This window comes from Anolis carolinensis, chromosome 1 (assembly GCF_035594765.1).
Source record: "Anolis carolinensis isolate JA03-04 chromosome 1, rAnoCar3.1.pri, whole genome shotgun sequence".
NCBI lineage: Eukaryota > Metazoa > Chordata > Lepidosauria > Squamata > Dactyloidae > Anolis > Anolis carolinensis.
In genome coordinates, this window is record NC_085841.1 from 298883124 (window position 1) to 298910452 (window position 27329).

Here is a 27329-nt window from a genome sequence, read left to right on the forward strand (position 1 = left end):
ACTTTGTGGGGTTTTTTATACATTATAACTGTATAATCAATTTGCTTATGACAACATAAATAAACGAATAAGCCTGTGTTGTTGAAGGCTTTCATAGCCGGAATCACTGGGTTGCTGGGAATTTTCCGAGCTGTATGGCCATATTCCAGAAGAACTCTCTCCTGACGTTTTTCACACAACAATGGCAGGCATCCTCAGTGGTTGTGAAAGAACTATTGCCTGTTTGAAGAAAGTGTGAATGTTGCAATTGACCACCTTGATTAGCATTGGATAGCCTTGCAGCTTCAAGGCATGGCTGCTTCCTGCCTGGGGGAACCCTTTGTTGGGAGGTGATTAGCTGGCCCTGGTTGTTTCTTGTATGGCATTCCCTTGTTTTCTGAGAGTTGTTCTTTATTTACTGTCCTGAATTTAGAGTTTTTAAACACTAGGCCAGATTTTGTTCATTTTCATAGTTGCCCTCTTTTTGTTGACACACGTCTGTGGATTTCAATGGCTTCTGTGTAGTCTGACATGGTGGTTGTTAGAGTGGTCTACTATTTCCGTGTTCTCAAATACTATGCTGTGTCCAGGTTGGTTCATCAAGTGCTCTGCAATGGCTGACTTCTCTGGTTGGATTAGTCTGCAGTGCCTTTCGCGTTCCCTGATTCATGTTTGGGAATTGCTGCATTTGGTGGTCCCTATTTAGACTTGTTCACAGCTGCAAGGTATATGGTAGACTCCTGCAGCGGTGAGAGGATCCCTCTTGTCCTTTGCTGAAGGTAGAATTTGTTGGATTTTCTTAGTGGGTCTGTTGATTATTATTGTTTTATCTTTTTATATTGTGATTGTATTGTGTTGCTTATATTTTGTTCTTATGTTGTTGGGGCCACTGCCCCATGTAAGCCGCCCCGAGTCCCCTTGGGGAGATGGTGGCGGGATATAAATAAAGTTTTATTATTATTATTATTATTGATAGTTTGTAGGTTGTGTTTCTTCATCAGTTTCCCTATGTGGTCAGTGATGTATGGGAAGAACATTTTTCCTCCGGGTAGATCTTTGTTTACTCTCGTGGCTTGTTCTTGAGTCTTGGTTTTTAATATTGGCTACCAGCATTAAAGCAGCCATGCCTTGAAGCTACAAGGCTATTTAATGGTAATCAAGGTGGGCAACTGCAGCATTCACACTTGCCTCAAACAGACAAGAGTTCTTTCTCCCACTCTGGACATTCCACAGATACATAAAACCCAGTTGCCTAGTTTCCAACACACCTCACAACCTCTGAGGATGCCTGACATAAATGTGGGCGAAACGTCAGGAGAGAAAATCCTTCTGGAACATGGCCATACAGCCCGGAAAACTCACAGCAACCCAGAGTAAGCATCGACTAGAAGGGCTACTTCAGCGCCCCTTCCCCCCTCCCCAGACACGCACACACTCTCTCCAGCTGCAGCGCACCCTCCGCGCCGAAAGAGGCCGCTATAGGGCACGCACGGCCTGCTTCTCCGGCGCCGGATGTTGCGACAAGCCTGCGCGGCTTGACACGGCGCTTCCGTTCGTAGTGAGGGTGGTGAAGAAAAGCTGTTGTCGCCGCCGCCGCCGCTGTTGTTTTCGCAGAAGCCGAGGGTTTGACAGGCCTGAGCGGGAGGAGGAAGCGCAGCCCTCGCCGCCATGCCCACCGTAGAAGAACTATACAGGAACTACGGCATCTTAGCCGACGCCAAGGAGACCGCGGCCGAGGTGGGGAAGGGTGCGGGGCCTGCCGGGTCGCTCTGCGCGGAGCTCCAGACGCCTGGGCCTCGTCTTCGGAGCGGGGAGGGGGGGGGGGGCAAGGGAGCAAAAGGCCTTGAGTAGGGTCCTTGCGGATTCGCGCCTCAATGAAGGGAGCCGGGCTCGGATTCTCCCCCCTTTAGCCCTGGCAGGCCTCGGTGCGGCCTCCGGTTAGCTCAGTGGAAAGTCGTCCCGGTCTGTTTTGCGGGGGGAACTGTCGGAAGCTCTTTCCACGTCTCCCTCGATCCCCGGGCTCGGCTACGGAGTATATTCTGCTCTTTCATGTGTTGGGAGCCAGGGCCGCCGCTAGATTTTGCTTGCAGCATCATTGGCGTGAATTCAAAACTGCTTCTACAAGCGCCTTTCGCGCCACGTGATGAGTATTGGAGCTAAGAGAGGTAATAAGCGTTTGTGATTGTAATAATAATATAACAACAACAACAGCAACACTTTGTTTATATTCCACTCTTATCTCCTTGAGGGGATTCAGAGCAGATTACAACATACACAGATAGGCAAACATTCAATGCCTTAATACAATGGAATAACAATCACTAATACACAGAACAAAGGTAAAGGCTTTCATCTCCGGCTTTCTGGAGGCGGTGCTCAAGTCTGGCCATGGGGAGGTGCTCTTGTTCCATTTCCAAGCTGAGGACCCTGTTGTCCGTAGACATCTCCTGGTTGTGTTACTGGCATGGCTGCATGGGCCCCTTTATTACCTTCCCAATGAAAACGGTACCTGTTGATCTACTCAGATTTGCATGTTTTCAAACTGCTAAATTGGCAGGAGCCATAGCTGACAGCGGGAGCTCACCCTGACCCACAGCTTCAAACTGCCAACCTTTAGGTCAGCAGATTTAATATTTCAATGGTTTAACCTGTTACACCACCGCAGTATTGGAAAGCCATTTCAATCTTTGCCAAAAATTATTATTATTATTATTATAAAATTGTTTTATTTCTTATCCGCCTCTCCTCATGGCTTGAGGCGGGTTACAAAACAATTAAAATACATTAAAACAGCTAAAACACTACAAATACACATTAAAACATATCTTCATAAAAGTTACATATCAAAACTTATCTCTGACATACATATTACAACAGGTAAAACAGAGATTAAACAAAGGACATGCATCCAAATTCAGGTTTATATTTAAAGACTGTCTGGCTAGGCCTGCCAGAAGAGACAGGTTTTCACTTGTGTCTTAAATTCCAACAGCTGATTTAGCTGTCAGAGCTCTACCGATAGGTTGTTTCACAGCCTTGAGATGGCCGATGAAAAGGTCCTCTGGTTGGTTGTTGCCAGTCGGGTTCTGGCTGGTTGGAGCAAATGCCCCCCCCCCCCGAAGACTGAAGTGTGTGAAGCAGATTGTATGGGAGAATGTGATTTTTTAGATAGCCTGGATCTAAACCATGTCAAAACCAACACTTTTTACTTGCCCGGAAACTAATTAGCAGCCAGTGGAGTGACTTTAGGATAGCTGTAATATGCTAATTCTTAGATTTTCCTGTAACCAATCTCGCTGCTGTATTTTGAACCAACTAGGGTTTCCGAACTTGGTACGAGGGTAGCCCGACCTAAAGTGTATTGCAGAAGTCCAACCTTAAGGTTATCAGTGCATGTATTAGCATCTTTAGGTCCACCAAATCGAAGAAGGGGCACAGCTGACGTATCAGCCAAAGCTCATAGTAAGCACTCCTAATCATTGCATCTACTTTAACTGACATTTGAAGAGACGGATCTAAGAGCACTCCCAAGCTGCAAACAGTTTTTCAGTGGAAATGTAACCCCATCCAGAACTGGTTGACACAGCTCTATCACCAGATTAGTATCTTTGATGGCAAGCACCTCTGTTTTGTCTGGATTCAGTTTCAGTTTGCTTTTCCTCATCCAGCCCATTATCTCCTCCAGGCATTCATTCAAAAGAGACACACTATCCTTAGCTGAAGCTCTTTTTGAAGACATGTAGAAATACTTTTGGATGTCATAAGCAACAGTGTGTATGTTGAGGTTGAAGTGATATCTGCTTGGTTCAAGGTCTCCTGTTCCTGAATTAAGTGTGATGGCACACTGTCCACAGGAGTACGAGTATGGTCTAACGGTTTGAACGAAGACCGGGATTGGCTACTGGCATAAAACCCTCTGGTTGAATTTGAACAAGCCATCCTTTCTCATCCTCATGGGAAGGCAGTGGCAAACCTCTTCTGAACAATCTTACCAAAGAATTAGATACATACCATGGTTTGGTTTGTGGATACTTTACTTTCCTAAGATACATTGAGATTTGACTTATATTGAAATCTTAAATTTAAAAAGTGAGTTTCCTCCTGCTGCTGCTGTAACAAATGGCACACTTCACAATTCTATCATTTTATTTTTGTCTCATCAGTAATATTGGTTTTTGAGGTCTGTGTACATCCTCATAACATAATACAATGCATTATCCTTTTAATTGTCTGTATGCTGTGATGCTTGCTCCTTGCAAATCTTGTACGTAAAATTATAGCCTTCACATGAAAATTATGTTCCATGAGTTTCTTTTAGTAAGTTTCCTTGGAGCAGGAAAATGTGTATACATATGTCCAGGATTTATTTAGGTTTGTTACCTAGCAGAAAAATCTGGAACCTTCCTGTTGTTTTAGACTGCTGTTGCTAGAGAAGAGGCTAGAATATGTTGTTTCATTAAACCTGTTGCCACCCATGAGGACCCATGTTGCAGAAGCTTCCAGCATTACAAGTTATGTTAATTTCCAATCTCCAAAGATGTGTTTATTTATTATTTATTTATTTACAGCATTTCTATCCTGCTTTTCTCCACCTTGGAGGGGACTCAAGGCAGTTTTACATATAAGCAGCTATTGAAACCTTAAAAACAATATAAAATTAAAATGAACATTTAAAATAGAATAATAAAATCCATTAAAACAATTAGAAACGTTTAAAAACAATACAATCATAATTAATCACATAATCCACAAATATAATCCAGGCCGTTTCTATAGTCATTGCTTGTCATTCCATATCTATTGCACCTGTAGACATAATCTTGAGTTGTAGCAGAAAGCAGTTAAGAATTTTTGGTGCTTTAAAGGTTCCAAATTAATCTTTGTCACAAGACAGGTTGCTTTAATTTACAAGAACAGTCCTCATATATTTTAACAAATGCTTTCTATGACTGTATAGATTGTAAGAAGAGCCCCTTTCTTGCATGCATTTATAATCCAAAAGTCTTGGGACAGGTGGCATAAGCTTGCTTAAAGTCTCAATTATTATTTTTAAATCCACAAATACGAAAACTTCAAAGATTATTTAATTATTTATTAGGTTAAATAAGATGCCCAGCAACTGAAGCAAAGGGGAAAGCAGTTGCATAGTTTAGGGATAGGCATCTCTGGGTGTTTATATAGCACATGGATGATGGTGGTCTGTTAAAACTTTAGAAATTGCAGTGGGTGACTGTACATAGAAAGAAAGAAAAACAATAGTTTCATAAACCAGTACCTTGAATTGTGCCAAGTGTGGATGCTTAAGCCCTGGATTGTTACGCTTTTCAAATGTCATTTCTATGAAATATGACATTATTCAGCACCACCTGTACCTTCTGATAACCCAAAGTTGGGTTTCATTGAAATATGTAGTATTGTCCATTTCTACATGGAAAAAAGTGGTTTTGATTTTTCTCAAATTTGGAACTTTAAAGAGTATTGACCACCCAGGTCCCTTGTGAATTCGTGTCATTTGGGGAAGCAAGTTTTCTGCGCCTCTTATTTGGAATTCTGAATCAGAAATAGTCCCAAAATTTAAAATTGACCACATGAGTGACTGACATCTTTGCTTCTGATGATTCAGTATGAACAATAATAATAATAACTTTGTATCCCACCCCATCTCCCCAAAGGAACTTTGGTGCGGGGGAGGGTTACAAGGTTTGTTTCATGCACAAAATTAAAAAAATATATATTGTATAAAATTACCACCAGGCTATGCATATAAGGTGTATATGAAACATACATGGATTTCATGTTTAGACTTGGGACCCATCTCCAAGATATCTCATACTATACATATATACAAGTACAGATATTCCAAAATCTGAAAAACTCCAAAACACTTCTAATTAAGCATAAGGGATACCAAACTTGTATTAACAACTATATGTTCTTTACAGTTCTTGACTATTCTTTACAGTCAGGCATTATTATTTTCATTAATCCTTACAACATTTTGCATCCTTAAATTATATAAAGCTAATAACTTCTGTTTTCTCTTTTAGCACAAAGATGCCTATCAAGTGATTTTGGATGGTGTCAAGGGAGGTGCCAAAGAGAAGAGATTGGCAGCACAGTTTATTCCAAAGTTCTTCAAACATTTCCCTGAGCTGGCAGATTCAGCTATAAATGCCCAGTTGGACCTTTGTGAGGATGAAGATGTTTCTGTAAGTGCCTTTCATCCTTGTATCCTGTTCCTTCTTTGATGTAATGCTTTTCCCCGTCTGAAAATATTAAAATTAAAAACATTATTCATTCAGGAAGTCTTAAATTAGGAGTAGCAGCTATGCCATCTATCATATTCATGTTGCATTGTCGTATTTCACAATTAATACCTTTGATTTAAACTAATGCTCTCTGTGGAGCAACATGTTTGTCCCCTGCCCACACATATAAGGCACTAGGAGTAGAAATGACCAGCAAAACACTGTAAATCACTCAATTACTTCTGGTGACATTTTCCTTGAGTTCTTGAAAATCTGAAGTCTTTTATGACCTTAATTAAAGGAGTACATTAAGAAGGGTTTTGAAAATCCTCACATGGACAGAAAAGAAGAAAGATGTGTCTCCCCCCATCTGTTTGTTCAGAATATCATACAGCAAGGATAAAATTTAATTCATTTCTTTAGTTGTTGAGTAAGTGTATGTGTGTGTGCCTTATTGTGTTTACAGATCCGACGACAAGCAATCAAGGAATTACCCCAGTTTGCTACAGGTGACAACCTTCCAAGGGTGGCTGATATCCTCACCCAGCTTCTGCAATCAGGTAGAAAAATTGGTGTTTGCATTTGTACTCAGTTTGAAAGTTATAATCAAAGCAAAGATAAATATTGATTGCTCTAAGTTCCTTTGTCACTTTGGTCTACTCTGTTTTCTTTGCCAGTGTGCATTTTAAAAGACTTTCTGACCTTCATTTATATCTGGTCCTCTTTTCTTGGCTGTGTAGCATGCTATGATGGCCATTTATTAGCTGACCCTAATGTCTAGTATTAGGAGCAAGATAAGGCAAAGGTAAAGGTTTCCCCTGACATTAAGTCCAGTTGTGTCCGACTCTGGGGGTTGGTGCTCATCTCCATTTCTAAGCTGAAGAGCCGGTGTTGTCCGTAGACACCTCCAAGGTCATGTGGCCGGCATGACTGCAGGGAGCGCCGTTAACTTTCCGCTGGAGCGGTACCTGTTGATCTACTCACATTTGCATGTTTTCAAACTGCTAGGTTGGCAGAAGGTGGGGCTAACAGCGGGCGCTCACTCCGCTCCCCGGATTCGAACCTTTGACCTTTCAGTCTGCAAGTTCAGCAGCTCAGTGCTTTAACACACTGTGCCACCGGGGACAAGATTAATGACTACCAATTTATATAATCTGAGAACCACTGGTGACAGTTCTTGTTCTTAACTATCCTTAAATATCCTTTCAAAGGTGTCACTAATGTAGCCCTGTACCTGTACTCCCAGAGCTTTTAACTATAGGACAGCATATATGTTTTCTTGTGTTAGTGCTTATTAAAGTCTGGGGCAACTAGGTGTTACTCAACATTTCTCCCTATGAATGGAAGAAATTGAATCTATTGGTCCTGTTGTTTTCAGTTTTTAAAAGGAACATAGAAAAAGGTTGATTTTCCTCTTTCTTAAGAAAATTATTTAAAATCCATTAAAAGATGGTATCTTTATGTTTAAGGGATGGTTATATCCATATAACTTCCTCTGAGGGTAAGAGAGTATAAATTGCACAGGGTCACCAAATAGTTTTCCATTGCCAAGCAGGGATTCAAAGCTTGGTCTCCCATGATCCTGTTCCAACCCTCAAACTAGAAGACCACACTGTCTCTCAATAATGAGATAAGAATAATTTAATATCTTATTTTCATGGCTATGGAAACGAGGACACACATTCAGCCCAGAATATTCTGATTTAGTTGTGCTTGGCTTTGTTTTAGATATAAAGATTTTTTATTCTTCATTTTCTTCTTTTCCCTAGATGATTCTGCAGAATTCAACTTGGTAAACAATGCCTTGCTAAGCATATTTAAGATGGATGCTAAAGGTAAGTAATGTGTTTAGCAATGCAAACAATAATTGAATAATATTTAAATACATAAATGATAATGGTTCAGTAGTGCAACAACTATTGGAGAGTGTAATGCAGATCTGTTGGAATCAATTGGATTTTTCTACTGTGTTGGACTGCAAAGGAAATAATATGTCATCATTTTTTTTAAAGGAACATTGGGTGGTTTATTCAGTCAAATACTACAGGGTGAAGATATTGTGCGAGAAAGAGCAATCAAATTTCTCTCCACAAAACTCAAAACATTAGCTGAAGAAGTGTTGACAAAAGAAGTAGAAGAGCTCATATTGACAGAATCAAAGAAGGTAAATGTATTAATTTAGTTAAATTATAGAGGAAGTTATTATGGATGTGTGTTTATAATTAGACAGGATTATAAATGGCAAGATTAAATGAGATATTGTACATAAAGATAACTATGTTATTGACAACAACCATTCACAAAAAATGGTTGTGGATGATAGCACAGATTTATGGCAGTATCTGTCATAAATTTGTACATGTCATGTGATGAGAAACTGGTCAACATCCGGTGGCATGTGAATGGATCTACACTTAAGCATCAAATTTTGTCTGCTGCTCTTCCCATTTTCCCCTTTGGGTGTAGAAAACCCCTCGGTTCTCTAATGCAGATTTTGAGAACAGGCAGGGAACAGTGGAGAAGTGAAATGATCTTTCTCTCATCATTCCACTTATAGGATGTGTTCATCAAGCTTAATTGGATACTACTCAGTATTTCAATTTGAACAAAAGACAATAAAATCGAAACACTTCATGAGTTGCAGTTTAGTGGCTTTATGTTTCAGTCTTCCTCTGATGCTCTTTTGTTAAGTGATAGCATAACTATCAAATTTGGCTCTTGTTTTAAGAGAAATCTGGTGACTTTGATTATTACTTTTGAGATGTTTTAGCTCATGCCCTTGGTATGATTTCATGGATGAATTTCATGGATGGGAATGGAGGTGGGATGGCAAAAAGTGTATGTTATGCAATACTGTACTGCAGAGTCACTTATGACCGGATGCAAACCCTGATTGATATTTCCCAGTGGTCCTCAGTGATTTATAGAAAAAATGTTTTCCGTTCATTTTAGTTAGTTTTAGTAAACATATTGTAACTATGGTTACATTTGTATTTGCTACTTCTTTGTTTAATGCAACTTGAACATTGTTATGTTGCAACAGTAGGATGTCTGGATATCCATCCTGTGCTACATTTCTAAAGCAATCTTTCGTACCCTGACATAATTATATTATAGTCAATAAAACTTCCTTGAGTGTTTTATGAAATTATTTTGATTTATAAGAGCAATCAGGGGCGATGTCAAGGACAGAACGCCACAAGATTCAAAGTAACAGAGTTTATTAGATTACAGAACTCAAAAATGCCCGTAAAAACACAAGAGCCAGGCAGTTTTTGCCTTTAGGAGCAAAAAGGGACAAAAGTAAATGTTCAAAAGATAAACCGGATTAAACCGGAGTTTAATCCGGGTAAAAACAAACTGCTTGCTTCAGCCTAGGTATTAACAGAACGAAAGCCAAGGAACAAAAGATACAAAGAATGCAACTAATTGGCAGCAGATTCCTCTCTGCTGCCAGCACTGTGCTTAGAGTAACTTGCGTCGCTCCCACACACACACAGTAGACAGGATCTCCAACACGAGCAATTCAGCCAAGGATTGTAGAAGTAGAGTAGACCAGTTCCGTTCCGTAGATCAAAGCCAGAAGCAGACGTTTGTAGTTTTTCCAAGTCCAAGAAGGGGGGGAAGACAAGCCGTGGTCAGTTCAGTCCGGGTTCTCAAAGCAGGAGATGGCGTCCGTCAGAAAGACGACGGAAGGTCAAGCTAATAAGAGTAAGCACAGGTTTGCACAAACAAATGCCCACACAATCCCTCCCGCCGTCTGACCCTGGATTCCAATCAACTTACGTCTCAGCACAGGAAAGCACACAAGTCTTCAGGGAAGCGTCCCACACACACACACGGATCCCAAGCGTTTGCCCAGATTACCTTGCCCGACGCAATTTGCAATTGCTCCCAAGCCCCATTTTATGCCAGTTACAAATCTTCATCACTGTCAGCTGTCCTCCTTAACCCGGGCGTTTCCTCATCACTTTCCTCGTCAGAGCTGGAACACCTCTGACTACGCCCAACAGCATCTCCAGCTGTGGATCCCGTCCCATCCCTCCAGCTAAGCCATGGGTCTAATCCTGAAGGTCCCCATTCATCTTCTGTCCCATCATGACCAGTGGCACCCAATTCCTCCCTCACCCGAGTCCAATCCATCTCATCCTCCTCTGAGCTAACCAGCCCCTCCTCCATTCTCTCCGTAAACCCTTCGAAAGATTCTTCGTCAGATGGTGCTGCAAATATGTCTCGCAGTCTTTTTCTCTCTCGCTCCTCGAGAGTATCTGACTCTCGAGGAGTCTTACGCCCACGTCTGTCAGTAACAGAGCCATGAGGCTCAATCATAACACTATCCCCTCTCACAAAGGCCTCCTCCCCCGATGGCGGAGAAGTGGCAGTGATACCCTCCGCTATAGCACCACGACGACTAGAGGTATCAAGTTTCAACAGCGAACGATGAAAGACTGGATGGACCTTTAAACTAGACGGTAAACGCAAACGAAACGCAACGGAAGAAATCTTTTTAACGATAGGAAAGGGACCCAAATACCGAGGCGCAAACTTTCCCCCAGCCTGTTTAATATGTTTGGAAGATAACCACACCAAATCCCCTTCTTCCAACTCCTCCCCTGCCTGCCTGTGGCGGTCAGCCTGAGTCTTCTGCGTTGCCTTGGCTTCCAACAGTAAGCGACGGGCAACATCATGCAGTGCAGCCATTTCCGAAGAGCGATACACAGGGTCCGAAGAGACCACATTGGTCGACGGCGCCACACCTCCCCGTGGGTGAAAACCATAAGTTAGCTCAAACGGCGTATGCTGACTAGATGTGTGCACCGCATTGTTGTAAGCAAATTCCGCCACCGGTAGCCACTTCACCCAAGCCGTGGGTTGATCTAAACAAAAACAACGTAGATATTGCTCTAAGAGCCCATTAACCCGTTCCGACTGTCCATCCGTTTGCGGATGAAAGGCTGAAGAAACGTTTAACTTAGTCCCCAAGCACTCATGGAAATGTTTCCAAAAGCGTGACACAAATTGCGGAGCCCTATCTGAAATAATCACCTCGGGTGCTCCGTGCAAACGATAGATGTGCTTAGTAAATAGTAAGGCCAACGTAGGGGCCGCCGGAATGGTTGAACAAGGAATAAAATGAGCCAGTTTACTAAATAAATCCACCACCACCCAAATACAAGTATAACCCCCAGACTTAGGCAAATCTGAAATGAAATCCATGGAAATGATTTGCCATGGCCTGTCCGGAACAGGTAAAGACGACAACAACCCTCTAGGGCGCCCAACAGGCGTCTTACTCTGCTGGCAAACGGCGCAGCTGTCACAAAAGCGCAGAATGTCTTGCCGCATCTTTGGCCACCAATAGCTCCTGGTAATGAGCTGCACGGTCTTGAATCTGCCAAAGTGCCCAGCCATGGGTTCGTCATGGTGGGCTCTAATCACCTCCAACCTGAGGGCCCCCACTGGTACGTAGACCTGCCCCCTGCGTACCAATACTCCGTCTTGATCTTGTAGATGCGGCAGTATGGTACGGTTACCTGCTGAGAGCAGCATCAGTTGCTCCTGTGTCCACACATCATCCCTCTGAGCCTCAAGGATCTGGTCATGTAACCCGAGCTCATTATCTACAACACACAGAGAGGCAGTAGGCAAGATGGTCTGACATACAACCTGCTCATTGGTCTTAAACTCCGGCTTGCGGGATAAAGCATCGGCCCGCAAGTTTGCCTTCCCCTCTACGAACTGCACCTTGAAGTTAAACCTGGAGAAAAACAAAGCCCATCGGATTTGACGCTGGTTTAACTTCTTTGCTGTTTGCAAGTGCTCTAAGTTCTTGTGATCAGATCTGACCACGATCTGGTGCCGTGCCCCTTCAAGCCAGTGCCGCCACACCTCAAACGCCACCTTAATCGCCAACAACTCCTTCTCCCATATGGTATAGTTCTGCTCGAAGGGTGTTAGTTGCCGTGAGTAAAATCCACAGGGACGCAAGGTCCCTGAGGAATCCTTCTGAGACAATACAGCCCCCAACGCGTAGCTAGAAGCGTCCGCTTCTACCACGAACGGTTTGTCAACATCAGGATGGGTTAGTATGTTGTCCGATTGAAAACTAGACTTAAGTTGTAGAAACGCCTCGTGAGCTTCCCGCCCCCACACAAATGGCTGTTTCTTGCGCAGAAGCTGCGTCAAAGGTACCGTGAGCTTTGCAAAATTCGGAATAAACTCCCGGTAGTAATTAGCAAAACCTAAGAACCTTTGTACATCCTTCTTAGTTTTCAGCTCCTGCCATGAGTTGACGGCGTCAACCTTATGTGGGTCCATTTTAAGTTCCCTACCTGACACTACATGACCTAGGAACTCCACTTCAGGCACATGAAAGACGCATTTGGAAGCCTTGGCGAAAAGCCCATTAGCCCGCAGTCGGTGCAGAACCTGCTTGACATGTTGACGATGTTCTTTCTCGTCCTTAGAAAAAATCAAGATATCATCCAAATAAATCACTAAAAATTGGTCAATTAGGTCCCTGAACACATCGTTCATGAACCTCTGAAAGACCGCAGGAGCATTACAAAGCCCAAAAGGCATGACTCGGAACTCGTGGCATCCGAAACACGTGTTAAATGCCGTCTTCCATTCATCCCCTTCCCGTATACGGATTAAGTTATAGGCCCCCCGCAGGTCAAGCTTGGTAAAGACCTTAGCCCCTTGCACCCTTGATAACAGTTCCGAGATTAAGGGTAGCGGGTACCTATCCCGAATGGTGTATTTGTTTAGGATCCGATAGTCGCAGACCAGCCTAAGTTCCCCAGTCTTTTTGGCTACAAAGAATACTGGTGCCGCAGTTGGAGAACTAGATGGGCGAATAAACCCCTTGGCTAAATTTTCATCTAAAAACTCCCGCAAAGCTTGCCTTTCCGGTACAGTCAAGGCATACAGCCTCCCTGCTGGCAGTTTCGCACCTTCTGCCAACTTGATGGCGCAATCATATGGCCTGTGCGGTGGTAATTTGTCCGCTTCTCTTTTACAAAATACATCAGAGAACTCCCCATACTCAGCAGGCACTCCCTCCATATCAGCATGAGTAACGTTTAGAGTGCAACAATCCTGCCTCTTTAAGATCACTTTACGTGTTGCCCAATCCACTTGTGGGTTTACTACAGCTAGCCAATCCATCCCCAGGATCACATCATATCTAGGCAAGCTCGTAATATCCCACACAAACGTTCCCGTTACTCCCTGCACCTCCCACGTTACTGCTGAGGTTTCCTGGTTAACCACCCCAGTCTCCAGCAGTCTCCCATCTGCTCCCTCCACCCACACGTCGCATGCCTTGCGCACTCTAGGAATGCCATGCTTCTTAGCAAACTCAATATCTACATAGGAGACCGTAGCTCCTGAGTCCAGCAGTGCCAGAGTAGAAACAAGTTCCCTTCCCCCAACAGATAATGTAATGGGTACGAAAACATGCTTCCTCCCCTCAGTTGACTGCTTGAGGAGCCCTAGTGCGTTGGACTCACGTCGCACTAGGGCTGGCCTTTTCCCGAAAGCTGGGAAGGTTTCACATTACAATTTTTGGCAAAATGCCCAGCATTCCCACAGTACAAACATAAGCCCAGCTGCCTCCTACGGCTCTTTTCCTCTGTAGACAGTTTTTTAAAGACCCCAAGCTCCATGGGCTCTTCCCCCATCACCACAGGTGCCCTGGTTACATGCATGGGTGGCGCACACATTGCTTTTGAGTGTTTACGAGCCTCGAACCTTGCGTCTAAACGCAGCACCTTAGCTACTAAGGCGTCCCAGCTTTCAGCCGGCTCCAAGCGTGCTAATTCATCCTGGAGCATATCACTTAACCCGGCAGTAAATAAAAGCATGAATGCATTTTCCCCCCAATCCAGCTGGTGGCGATACAGGTTAAACTTATTTAAGTAATCCAAAACAGTCCCCTTTCCCTGTTTCAACCGATACAGAGCCCACCCAGCGTTCTCCGTGCGGAGAGGATCCCCAAAAGTATCAGTTAACAACTTTTTGAAATTATTCAAATTGTCCTTGACTGGGTCATTTCCCAAAATTAAATTAGTGGCCCATTGTCCTGCGGGACCGGTCAACAAACTCAAAATAAAAGCCACCTTACTAGTGTCAGTAGGAAAAGCATGAACACTGAGCTGAGAAAAATAAAGCTCCACTTGTGCCAAAAAGGTTGGCAACTTGCACCTGGTTCCGTCAAAGCGTTCAGGAGTCAAAACATGTCCTTTCACAGCAAAAGCTGTTTGGCTAACGGTAAAGGCCGTTTGCAATTGATCTACTTTGACTCTTAACTCATCCATCGTCTTCCTGACGGGTTTATTGCTGCAATAAACCTTTTATGGGCGTCGGGCAATCTGTCAAGGACAGAACGCCACAAGATTCAAAGTAACAGAGTTTATTAGATTACAGAACTCAAAAATGCCCGTAAAAACACAAGAGCCAGGCAGTTTTTGCCTTTAGGAGCAAAAAGGGACAAAAGTAAATGTTCAAAAGATAAACCGGATTAAACCGGAGTTTAATCCGGGTAAAAACAAACTGCTTGCTTCAGCCTAGGTATTAACAGAACGAAAGCCAAGGAACAAAAGATACAAAGAATGCAACTAATTGGCAGCAGATTCCTCTCTGCTGCCAGCACTGTGCTTAGAGTAACTTGCGTCGCTCCCACACACACACAGTAGACAGGATCTCCAACACGAGCAATTCAGCCAAGGATTGTAGAAGTAGAGTAGACCAGTTCCGTTCCGTAGATCAAAGCCAGAAGCAGACGTTTGTAGTTTTTCCAAGTCCAAGAAGGGGGGGAAGACAAGCCGTGGTCAGTTCAGTCCGGGTTCTCAAAGCAGGAGATGGCGTCCGTCAGAAAGACGACGGAAGGTCAAGCTAATAAGAGTAAGCACAGGTTTGCACAAACAAATGCCCACACAATCCCTCCCGCCGTCTGACCCTGGATTCCAATCAACTTACGTCTCAGCACAGGAAAGCACACAAGTCTTCAGGGAAGCGTCCCACACACACACACGGATCCCAAGCGTTTGCCCAGATTACCTTGCCCGACGCAATTTGCAATTGCTCCCAAGCCCCATTTTATGCCAGTTACAAATCTTCATCACTGTCAGCTGTCCTCCTTAACCCGGGCGTTTCCTCATCACTTTCCTCGTCAGAGCTGGAACACCTCTGACTACGCCCAACAGCATCTCCAGCTGTGGATCCCGTCCCATCCCTCCAGCTAAGCCATGGGTCTAATCCTGAAGGTCCCCATTCATCTTCTGTCCCATCATGACCAGTGGCACCCAATTCCTCCCTCACCCGAGTCCAATCCATCTCATCCTCCTCTGAGCTAACCAGCCCCTCCTCCATTCTCTCCGTAAACCCTTCGAAAGATTCTTCGTCAGATGGTGCTGCAAATATGTCTCGCAGTCTTTTTCTCTCTCGCTCCTCGAGAGTATCTGACTCTCGAGGAGTCTTACGCCCACGTCTGTCAGTAACAGAGCCATGAGGCTCAATCATAACAGGCGATGTGATTTATGATAATAAAGTACTGGAATGGACATAGGTACCAATATTCAAATCTCTGTGCAGAAATGACCTTGGTAGAAATTATCCTGAGCCGAAATCTTATAGAAATTTTGGGTTAAATAGCAGTTTGTATGCTGAAATACACTGTAAAACCAAATCAATTGTCATATATAAGGAGGAAAAATACAATTTTTCTACTTATTTCCATTAGTGCAATTATACATTATTTTCAATTTTCCCTCCTTTGCTTTTTTCCCCTTTAGGTTCTTGAGGATGTAACTGGTGAAGAGTTTGTTTTGTTCATGAAGATACTATCTGGATTAAAAAGCCTGCAGACAGTGAGTGGGCGGCAGCAGCTAGTTGAACTAGTGGCTGAACAAGCTGACCTTGAACAGACCTTCAATCCATCTGACCCTGATTGTGTGGACAGACTTTTGCAGTGCACTCGTCAAGCAGTTCCACTTTTCTCAGTAAGTATATACCTATAGTTTATGTACCCAATGTTGCTATTTATTAGAAATACTTACTGTTAGCTTTATGATTTTATTAATGGTCCCAGTAGGAAATTTATACCCGGGCAACGCCTGGTACCTAAGCCAGGCATTCGTTTTTCCTTTCCCCTATTATTTCAGAACTTTTAAAATTTTGCAGTCTTCTCTATTAAGTAGAAGTGGTGCAACTATAAAAATAGTTCTGATTCCTACTTGTATTGGAACAAGATAAGGATAAAAAATATCAAGATTTTCCAAAAGGTCCATGAAATTGTATTTTGGTTCATAAGATAGCAATAAGTCTTGTGACATAATGAAAATTATCGTATATGCTAGAGTATAAGCCAACCTGAATATAAACCAAAGCACCTAATTTTACCACAAAAAATTGGGAAAACATTGACTCCAGTATAAGCCAAGGGTGGGAAGTTTCAAAAATAAAAATAGATACCAATAAAATTACATTAATTGAGGCATCAGTAGGTTAAATGATTTTGAATATTTACATAAATCTCAAATTTAAGATAAGACTGTCCAACTCTGATCAAATCATTATTCTCATCTTCTTCAATGTCAATGTGCTTATGTATCCTTTTAATAATAATAGAGTAAAATAATACATGTAATAATAGAGTAAAATAATAAATGCAATAATAATAAGAAGAAGAAGAAGAAGAAGAAGATCAGAGTGAAATAATAAATGTATTAATAATAATAATAAAAATAGAGTAAAATAAATGTAATAGCAACAATAATAGAGAAAAATAATAAATGTACCATATATTCTCGAATATAAGCTGACCCAAATATAAGCCAACCAGGACCCTCACCCGATGATAAACCGAGGGGGGCTTTTTCCGTCTTAAAAAAAGGGATGAAAAACTAGGCTTATACTCGAATATATACAGTAACTAAAATACCATATAATTTCATGGACTGGAGTAATAAAGCCTGTTAGAAGATTATTCTACTATTAGAGTAAGGGCTCACTTTTCTTGATATTAATATAAATTATTTTCAAACAGTCCTCAAAGATTAAAATTATATTTACTCTCATTTGTGAAATTCTTTCTTCAGGAAGCTCAGATATTTGAAAAGTATTAGTAAACAGGTGTTTTAAATCTGCTCACATGGCCATGAGGAGGGAATCCTTTTTATCATTTAATAATAGTGTGTCCAGGCTCTTCCAAATATTAGTCTACCTGTGTATTAATAACTTGAATGTCTGAAATGGTTTGATCCATTGTGTAGGTGAATGGCTAACTGAAAATGCTATAGCTGCATTTGTATAATACTCCTGTTTGTCTGAGAATGTTGTATTTTTAAAGCTTTCGTGGTGTTTCTTTCATAAAAAATCAGGGCCATGTTTATCTTTGTTAAGATATATCACAAGCTTGCCCAGTTATCAAGATTTCTAGTGCTAGCTTCTATTGATTGAATTGAAATTGTGCAAAAAGCATGGGAAATTAAATTATTTTTATATATTCCACAGAAAAATGTTCATTCCACAAGATTTGTCACTTACTTCTGTGAGCATGTTTTGCCAAATTTGAGTTCTCTGACTACCCCTGTTGAAGGCCTTGATATCCAGTTAGAGGTAAGCTAAACTAAAATGTAATGACTATAACCTTGGTTAACTACACTTCTTATTATGCTAAGTAAACGCAGGAAGCAATTTAATACTATTTTGGATGTATAACTATGAAGCTTCCTTATTTCACTCCCTGCTTTTTATTTAAAAAAGCAGAGTCCCTTTTTTGAGTGTTTTTTAACAGAGGTTGGATGGCTGTCTGTCAGGAATATTTTGATAGCAAGAAGTTGGACCAGATGACCTTTTTGCTGCCTTGCCTCAAGTTTAAGGCCTATTTAGAGGATACAGGGTGTACCAAAAAGATCTCATCTAGCTTTTTAAAAACAGCGATCTTCTAAAAATGTCGTATCCAGTGACAAGCCAATTCTCTTTTTGTTTTCATTTTAGAATCTGCTCTATCTATAAAGTTGCAACTTTTAATTTTCCACGTATGGTCTTTGTGTTTTTCCCCTATTTCCAGGTACTGAAACTGCTTGCTGAGATGAGTTCCTTCTGTGGTGACATGGAAAAGCTGGAATCAAATTTAAAAAAGCTTTTTGATAAATTATTGGTAAGAAGATTGTTAGCTTAAAGGATATAAATATGACTTCATTAGAGCTCAGATTGTGTATTCAGTACTTCAGCAATTGAATGGTGCCTATTGTGACAAATAAATTGAAATTGAACTTGGATGTGTCATATAAAATAATTGTCTTAGTGGGATTATATAGCAGATCTTCTCTGCATGTAACATCAAAATATGTTAGAATTCATGGGTTTTGGTCTTTTGAGAATAGCAAAGCAGATATATGTTGGATGGCAGTTTAGAGATGATTAAATGTGTGAGGTTTTTTGCTTTCATATTGAACTGCAATGCTTCACATACTGTGGCTGAGTAAGTAACTTGTGTTTCACTCAAATTGTTGTTGGACTGCAACTGCCATTGCCTTAGTCGGTGCTGTTACGAACCTGATCTTTCAGAGAAAGAGCAGCTCCTTTCATAAAAGGCAGTGATCCCAATCCCAAGTTGATTTTGCTATCAGCCAGCAGCCTTTCTCTTTTGTGTAGATTAGGCCTCAGTCTCTTTATCCACATCCAGTCCTTTGCTGCTTTAAGACAACAATTCAGCACAGCCTCCTCTGCATCGATTGCACAGGAAAGATAAAAAATATGGGTGTAGGAATCACCTGTTTGTTTTTTACAGGAGTACATGCCTCTCCCTCCAGAAGAAGCAGAGAATGGGGAGAATGCTGGCAGTGAAGAACCCAAATTGCAGTTCAGCTATGTGGAATGTTTATTATACAGCTTTCATCAACTGGGACGAAAGCTTCCAGACTTCCTGACTGCCAAGCTGAACACAGAGAAAGTGAAAGATTTTAAAATCAGGTTGTGTGTTTTTTTTATTAATGAAGTAATTATTCCTGCCCAGAATTTAACCAAATAGCACTAACTGAAGTATAGCTACAGAGTAGTGCTCTTTTCCTCTGAAGGCTAGTAAGTAGCTGATTTTATTAGAGCAGGAGAGAGAATTCACTTTACTCTCAATTTTTCTAGTGGGTCAAAAGTTGGTTGATTAAATATTGACAGTGGGCACCTTTTTTTATTCTACTTTAAGAAGTTTCACCTTGATTTCAATGCTTGCTATTGCATAACTTAATCTTCAACTACTTTTGTTAGGCTACAATATTTTGCTAGAGGACTGCAAGTTTACATCCGTCAGCTTCGTTTGGCACTCCAAGGCAAGACAGGAGAAGCATTAAAGACCGAAGAGGTATGAGATTATCACACATTTAAAAATGCAAAGGCCAGGAAGACTTGGTACAAAACTTAGTTCCATGCATACATACAACACTTCTGTCATGAAAAAAACATAATTTATCGCTTGTTTTCTGACTCAAGTTTTCATGTTGCATGGGCTTTAATTAGCTTAATAAACCTGCTTCAGCAACACTGACTGAAAATTGGCCTGTTCTGAAACTAACCTGTTGTAAACAAATATCACTGATCAGACAAAAATTAAAGAAATGGAAGGTAAACAATGTTGATTTTCCTGGCAGATTTGGGAGAAAGGGGAATGTGTGAAAGAAAGTGTCGCGCTGATTCATTCTCAGATCACATAACAAGCTGAGGCTGAGGCAGGCTAGAGATCGACCTCTATGTGTATGAGTAGGTGAGGGGTTTAACCCACAAGTATAGTTTCAGTATAATTGATTTTTGTTCTAGCATTTCTCAGCAAACTATGTTTATAGTGATATGTAAACCAACTGATGTCTTCATTACAATATGCTCGCTCTATGTATGCATTTAGTTAATAATGCTCAGTTCATAATCATACTTGGCTCATTTCTATATTGAGTGGAGTGCCTGGGATCTCCTGTCCCACTTGAAAATCTGTTTGAAGGAGTTTGAAAAGATTTCTAAAATATACTGAAGGAAGGGTTGCAAAATTTTGGAACACCTTCTCCATCCATAATTGCCTGCGTAGGTTTAGAGTTGTAATTGGATTAATAATAGCCAGTTGAATCCAATGAAGCAGGACTGTAGATTGGACAGTAAAGAGACAAGGCAATTTCTGGTGGTTTCTCTGCATCCAGTGCCTATGAAAACCTGTTTGTGAGGCTTGGCAACCCCCCCCCCCCCCCCATGACAGTTTGTAAGATTATGTGAGTGTTGTATCAAATGAAGAAGTGTGTACAAAATACCACCCTGCCCTCTTTCTTGAGCAGAGACCTTTCGTTAGGTCCATGTTTATTCATCCAAGAGGATTCCTGTTTGCAGAAGGGTCCCTTCCAGGGTATCTAGGCAACAAGATTAACTGAATATTAATGGTATATATTGCTGTTTTTACAAATCCATTTCTGTATTGTTGGAAATAGGAAAAATAGTGCATTGCTTACATCACTGCAAAATAGGAAAAGAACAACTTTGAAAGAAACAAGAACTGAATTGCATAGTCTTTAAGGCAGTGTCTTGGGATATACAAAAACAAAATCCTGAATTAAACTGTTACAGGTGTATCCAATTTAGGGGGATAACCTGTAGTTGCTGCTTAGAGGAGGCTTACAAAAATATTAAATGTAGCTTTTAAAATAGTTTGACTTGAGAAATAAACAATATTCTCCTTTTTGCAGAACAAAATTAAAGTGGTTGCACTGAAAATTACTAATAACATCAATGTTTTAATCAAGGTGAGTACTTTTTGATTGTAGGGCTTGTGGCAATAGTCCTAAAACCAGTTTTATTATTTACTTAATCTTTATTTATCTAGTGCTTAGCAGACTACAGATGGTAGGGCAAACAAAAGTTTCAAAAAGGATAAATTCAAGCTTGTTTTGTTTTAAATAGGTTCTTTTTGGGCAATCTTGTTTCATGGTTCCAAGAAATTTGATTTCAGGAAATGTGAAAAACTTAAAACTATTTTTCTCTATACTCAGTTTCGGGGGGAAATCATCCTCTCATTTTATCTTTAGGATCTCTTCCATATCCCTCCTTCATACAAAAGTACAGTTACACTGTCTTGGAAACCTGTACAGAAAGCTGAAGCCGGGTAAGTATTGATGTGCTTTTTGCTATATCTATACTAATTTCTTCTCTGTCAGTTCCACTGAATCTTGTTTAATGTCATGTTAGGCTTTGTCGTCAAGGTAACTACAAAGCAACATGTTGAAATGGTTATGGTGAAATGGATACCGGTGTCCAAATCCACTCATGCTGTGTATTTACCTTGGCAGCCTAAATACAGTAGTTTGACAGAACAAGAAGCAAAATACAATATTTCATATTTACTAATGCACTTCAGCAAAATAAATAATACTTGCCTCATCAGTAATATCAATTGCCTCTGGCTCTATATTGATTTGCTTCCACTCTTTCAAAATGTCCAGTCTGTTTATTCACTTTAATTTGACCATTTAAGCTGACTCAGCAACCTTAGTAATCTATTCTTTCATTGGTGCCTTAGTCCATTTCCATGTTTGAGCAAACAATATTCTTGCTGTTATTGTACTGATCCTTATTTTATTCCTATTTTATTGCTTTCTCTGAAGGCAAAAAAGAGCCAGTGAAGACACAACTTCAGACTTGCCCGCAAAGAAGGCTCCAGCAGGACCAAAAAGAGATGCCAGACAGATTTATAATCCACCCAGTGGAAAATACAGCAGCAATTTGGGCAACTTTTCTTATGGTGCGTTTTACTCAATGTCTTCTTCGGAACAGGAAGAAAATCTTAAGCATTACTCATTGTGATACAATATGAATTGCCAGGCTACGCCTTGAATAATTTTGAACTTGTATCCATATTGGTGATTTTCATTTTCTACCTCTCTTGCTAATTTTTCATAATATTGCCTCATTATGACTTTTCTATAAATGTCAAATAATGGCTAGTATAGTATGTCTTTCTTCAGTCACTTCAGAACTTACTTTTAGATTTGCTGAGTGCAGTTCTTACCTCAAATTTTATTCACATCACCTTAAGAAAAGACAAATATAATAGGAAATAGAACCTTTGGATACCCTGAAATATATTTCTGAATTTTGCTTAGCTCTCCCTGGAAAAAGCTTTTTTGTGCTTGTATTCTGTCTGCTATATATCCTAATTCCCTTAGCATGAAATCCTCATGAGTGAAGATGTTGGAAGGATGGTGTTTAATTGTCTAATGAAAGACCATTTTCCCAGTGTCTTGAGAAATGCTTCCTTTTTTCTTGGGGATTTTCATTGAATGCTCTCCAGGTTATTTTTCTCTTTTTGTGCCATAGCATGAAGTAAACTGACTCCATTTTTATCCATTTTTAGCTGACTTAGATACCTTAGAGAGACACAAAAGAATTGATTGAAATTATTGAATTCAGATCAACTGAAAAGGCATTCGACAAGTTACTAGGAGCAAGCACATCTTTCTGCCCATTCATCTTTTTAATAGAGAAAAATCCTAGATAATATGCAGCTTCTTATTTTAGAAAAACTAAATATTTTTGTTATGGTTACAAAAATTATTACATACTAACGTGTCTTTTATGTGTAATTAATGCCATCAGTTTATTTTGGGAAACATATTGGCCAGATTCTAAGGGCTTTGTTAGTATTCAACAGCAATTACATGTTACATCTGAGTTTTGAGTTGCTGATTATAACTGTCCCAAAACTCTATAGGTATTCTGGATCAAGGAGAATTGATTATATGTACATATGGATTCACACTGAAGACACTGAAAGCTCTATGCAATTATAAAATTAAATTGGATAATATTAAAAATTATTTTCCTTTCCATTTTAGTAGATAATAGAAATAACTCAGATGACCGTGCTAAACTTTGCACCAATATTTCTTTCAGAGGAGCCTTTTGAGTGGCAAGAGTACACGATGCAGGGTTGTTATTACTATTGCTATTACCATGTCCTGTATTTTTCTCAATTCAGGACATAAAATGGCTTACAGTTAAAAGAAACATAGTTAAATGTTCATGGCACACAGAAGTTGAAGAGTAATTAAACTATCAAAAATTAAAATGACCAGTACTCACTGTGATGGAAGCTGATCTGATTCTTATTAGAGTTAATCCACATACTGTATTTCTTCAATTGTAAGACACACTTTTTCTCTATATAAACACTTCTAAAAGTGGGGTGCAACTTAGAATTGTAGTCAGGGCCATAGCCGGAGGGGGGGGGGTTAAGGTTTCAACCCCCCACGCCGAAACCTGTTTTACTCATGAATTTAAACTGGTTTACCAATTTATGAGGAAACCAGTTTGTTTTTTAAACCTGACATATTTTGGGGGGAGGGGGTGTGTGTGTGAAATTTTAATCTCTCCCCCCCCCCCCCCGGGCTACAGCCCTGATTTCAAGTGTACCTTATGTATTTTTGTCGGTAGTGGTGGTAATATTGAAATTAGGATGTCTTAAAGTTGAAGAAAAATGTTAATTTTGTTCCCATGTATATGATGATACGGAGAAATTTGAGAACATGAAAGAGTTCTACCTGCCAGATATATTGCGTTTTTTTTTTCAATTTTAGTTTTAATTTGTTTTTGAAAAGAAAAACTCGTGATTCTTCTTGCTTTACTTCATATATTTTAAATATATGCGCAATATGCTTGGTTTCCCTTTGTCCTCAGAGCAAAGAGGTGGCTTCCGTGGTGGAAGAGGGAGAGGATGGGGTGGACGTGGAAATCGCAGCCGTGGAAGAATCTACTGAAAACAGTGGCACTCAGTAATGGTGAGTGTAGTGGCACTTTCCCAAAGCCATTGAGGCTGAAACATCTTTTAAAGTTTGAAGGATTGCCTAGAAGGTGGTGCTGTTCGAAAGGACTGCCTTCCACAGAAGACTGATATAAATGTTCTTATACCTTTGTATGTATGATCTACTTTTCTAACAGACTACGAACTCACCTACAGTGAAGCAACAACTGTATTTTTGGATGTTTAACAGCTGGCATTTTGACTTTTTATTAAAGCATCATCAGGATTTATTCAGGAGAAGCATGGGTGTTCCATTGGATGCTGTTTCAGTAGAAATATTACATTCATCTTTAAATGCGGCTAGTACAAAGTGGACTCCATAATGTATAATAATATTCAGATTCTAAAGAATGGAGAGAAGAATTGAATTTCAAATCAATAGCAGCCTTTCTCCAGACAAAATCATTTTTGCAATAGATGGAGAAGAGTGATAATGAGCAGAAATTGACTACCAGTGGTAGCATCAACGATTTAAAAAATTCTCAGTTTTCAAAAAATAAAGCATTGATATAAAATACTCTTCTCTTTCCATAAGTTAATTCATTGTAAGGTGAATATGAAAGTGAATTTAAAACCACATCTTGCTCTTCTCCATGTATTGTAATACAGTTTTTTTCAAATGGCTTTTTAGTGTTCTTTAAATGGTTGTGTGCATGCACATACACAAAATACTAAAACTGCTACACATCTCTAAGACCAAGTATGTGATACTATTGCAGTTCTTTGGATATGGCATAGGAAATAACAATACTTCAACTGTTACTTAACATTTTGCATTAGTTTAGCAGCAGCATTTTTAATCAGTTCACTGGCTGTGACTATAAATATTAAACATGACATTAGACACTTAAAATGACATCTCAGCTGTACATCGTAAAGATTTCAAATATTATGAAATCTGTAATGATGAGAGAGATCCTTCAAATGAGCATTTCACAAATTTTATTTAAAAGAATATAGTCTTTTTTCAAAGTTTACCATGTATTTCTTGTTCCTTTTTAAAAAAACGGTGGGTGAGCATTATAGAATATTAATGTTGTATAGGAAAAAGAAATCCCTTCCACTGCAGGAGTATCTGAAATGGCCCAACTTTAAGCTTTATTTAAAGAACTGCAAGTTATTACTTCCCCTTCTCCATATAGTTTCACTAGAATGTTGATGGCCATCTTGCAAACCAAATCTTTGTACATAGGGTATTTCAGACATGCCCTTAATGTTTAACAATTTGTTTCTGAACTGAACAGAAATCCTGCCTTTAAAAAATTATAACTGCATAGTTTCCTTGTAAGTAATAGAAGCTTTTTCTGGTAAAACAAGTTTATGAACAAATTATTTGAAGGAACGGGTGAGTTCACATTTGCTTTTTATTTTAAAAAAAAGATGATTCTAAAACTGTCCATAACCAAAGTGACAGAAGAAGAAATAATTCTATCCGAATGAGATTTAATTTCTCTATTAAGCTCTTGCAGTAGAAAATGCCCAGTTTAAAATATAATTCAACAGTTTATCGTAAATTGATGCATAATGTTTTCTTGTTTTGGCTATTATGGCCGTTTGAGGGAACTTTCCCTAATGATGTGTAAGCTTAGTTTTTAAAGGTGTTTATAATCACTGTGCATGAATAGCTGTTGGGGAGGGTCCCTTGATCTACAAGTTGACTTCAAATGTTTCTACCCACAAATAATGTGCAGATTGTCCATAGAAATAGCTGAATATCATTTTGTGTTGCAGATGCAGTGAATTATTTTGGAGACATCCAATAACTACTTCCTTTTATTTGTAAATTCCCTTATTCCTCTGCAATAAATCCATTTTGTAATTTTGTTAGTGACTTGTGATTGGCTTGTTTCTTTTAAACAATACTCTGAACATCTACAAAAAATGTGCATTTTAAAATGTGTCCATGTCAGCAGTGCTGGGGTGTTCTCATAAGATGGTGTGGGCTTAAGCAATGCTAAAATTCACCTATTAAGAGTCTGGTTGTATAATGGTGTTTTTGTACTGAGTTCACTAGTCTAATGTATTTCTAGACTTGTTTTTGTAGTAAGTAGAAAAAGCAGAACTCATCAAAAGGAAATGTGTCATTTTTTCTTCCTGTGGATTCAGGGCTGTGATTTTTTCTCACTAAATCAACATTGTAGCTGGACAGCAAAATAAAGAATGCAGTCATGTGTAATTCATGAACTGGACATGCTGAAGGGAAACTAAGATTATCTCCCCTTGTGATAAACGTGATCATATGAGCATTGTTTCATCCAGTTAATAATGGCCACAGCAATTAACAGTAGATCCTCAGGGTTTCAGGCAGGAATTTCTTCCAATCCTGCCTAGACATAACAGTGATTGAACATGAGGCCTTTTAAATAACACCTGAGCTATGAAAAATACTGTATGTATAAAGAAATACTTTCTTAACCTGCCTCTGAAACAGCTTTCATGGTTTACTCTCACATTCTGGTTAAATGTATTCATAAATAACAATCATCTGTATTTCACAAAATTCTTGTGATTGTCAGTGACAAATTACATATTTATTCATTCCCCCTTTCCATGGTTGTACCCATTTCAATCAAGATGTTTTACATATATTTATATTATTTATTTTACTTTGTTTTATACCCTGCTCTCTTTCCCTCATTGAGGGACTCACACTCGGCTAATACTCAGCAACGATTCAATGCCATTCGAACCTAGGACAACATAAACTCAAAATACAGATAAATCAAACACACTGAATCACTCCCATTCCTCATTTCCCATCATATACAGTCAGTCAAAACTTTATTACAGCCCAAAGACCCAAACAGCTCAGCAGTAAAAGGTACACAAAGTGTGGACAGTTTAATAAACTGATTAAAACGCAGGACAATGCAGTATACAAGGTGCATATGAACTGGAGTGAACACTGCAAATAAATACAGAGGTAAGTTTCATCTTGAGTCTAATACATGTAGTTGTCTTCCCACATCATAATCCTATTTTAGCCTGTATGTCCCTTAGGAACACAGACACTTTTTATTTTGCCTGTGTAATTGTATGTGCTATGTATGCTAATAGCATGAATGAATAATAAGATAAATATAATTTATTAGGCATATTAGAAAGATCCATTTGATTTATACCACTTTTTTTAAAAAAAAAAACTCAGAACCATTTACAATAAAGAAGAGACACAGTAAAAACAGTTGTTCAGTCCTAATGAGACAGGTCAGGATCTGTTCCAAGAAGCAGAAAAAGAAAAAGAAAAATGCTTGGACAAATGGGTC

At 39.8% G+C, this 27329-nt stretch overlaps 1 protein-coding gene across 1 annotated transcript; it reads left to right on the forward strand.

The window, feature by feature from the left end:
- Positions 1-1520: 1520 nt before the first annotated feature.
- Positions 1521-25890, forward strand: api5 (apoptosis inhibitor 5). Its single transcript, XM_008105712.3, has 14 exons — positions 1521-1716; positions 6027-6188; positions 6694-6787; positions 7997-8062; positions 8240-8391; positions 16025-16231; positions 17745-17849; positions 18304-18393; positions 19027-19208; positions 19500-19593; positions 20954-21010; positions 21293-21369; positions 21869-22005; positions 23940-25890. The coding sequence occupies exons 1-14, from the start codon at positions 1648-1650 to the stop codon at positions 24017-24019; spliced, it is 1572 nt and encodes a 523-aa protein (XP_008103919.2). The 5' UTR covers positions 1521-1647; the 3' UTR covers positions 24020-25890.
- The last annotated feature ends 1439 nt before the right edge of the window (positions 25891-27329 follow it).

Bases quoted from the DNA above. Each gene is read 5' to 3' on its own strand.
- api5 (XM_008105712.3), top strand. From the start codon at position 1,648: ATGCCCACCGTAGAAGAACTATACAGGAACTACGGCATCTTAGCCGAC. The intron at 19,594-20,953 runs GTATGAGATTAT...TCCTTTTTGCAG, and splicing joins AAGCATTAAAGACCGAAGAG to AACAAAATTAAAGTGGTTGC. The intron at 21,011-21,292 runs GTGAGTACTTTT...TTTTATCTTTAG, and splicing joins ACATCAATGTTTTAATCAAG to GATCTCTTCCATATCCCTCC.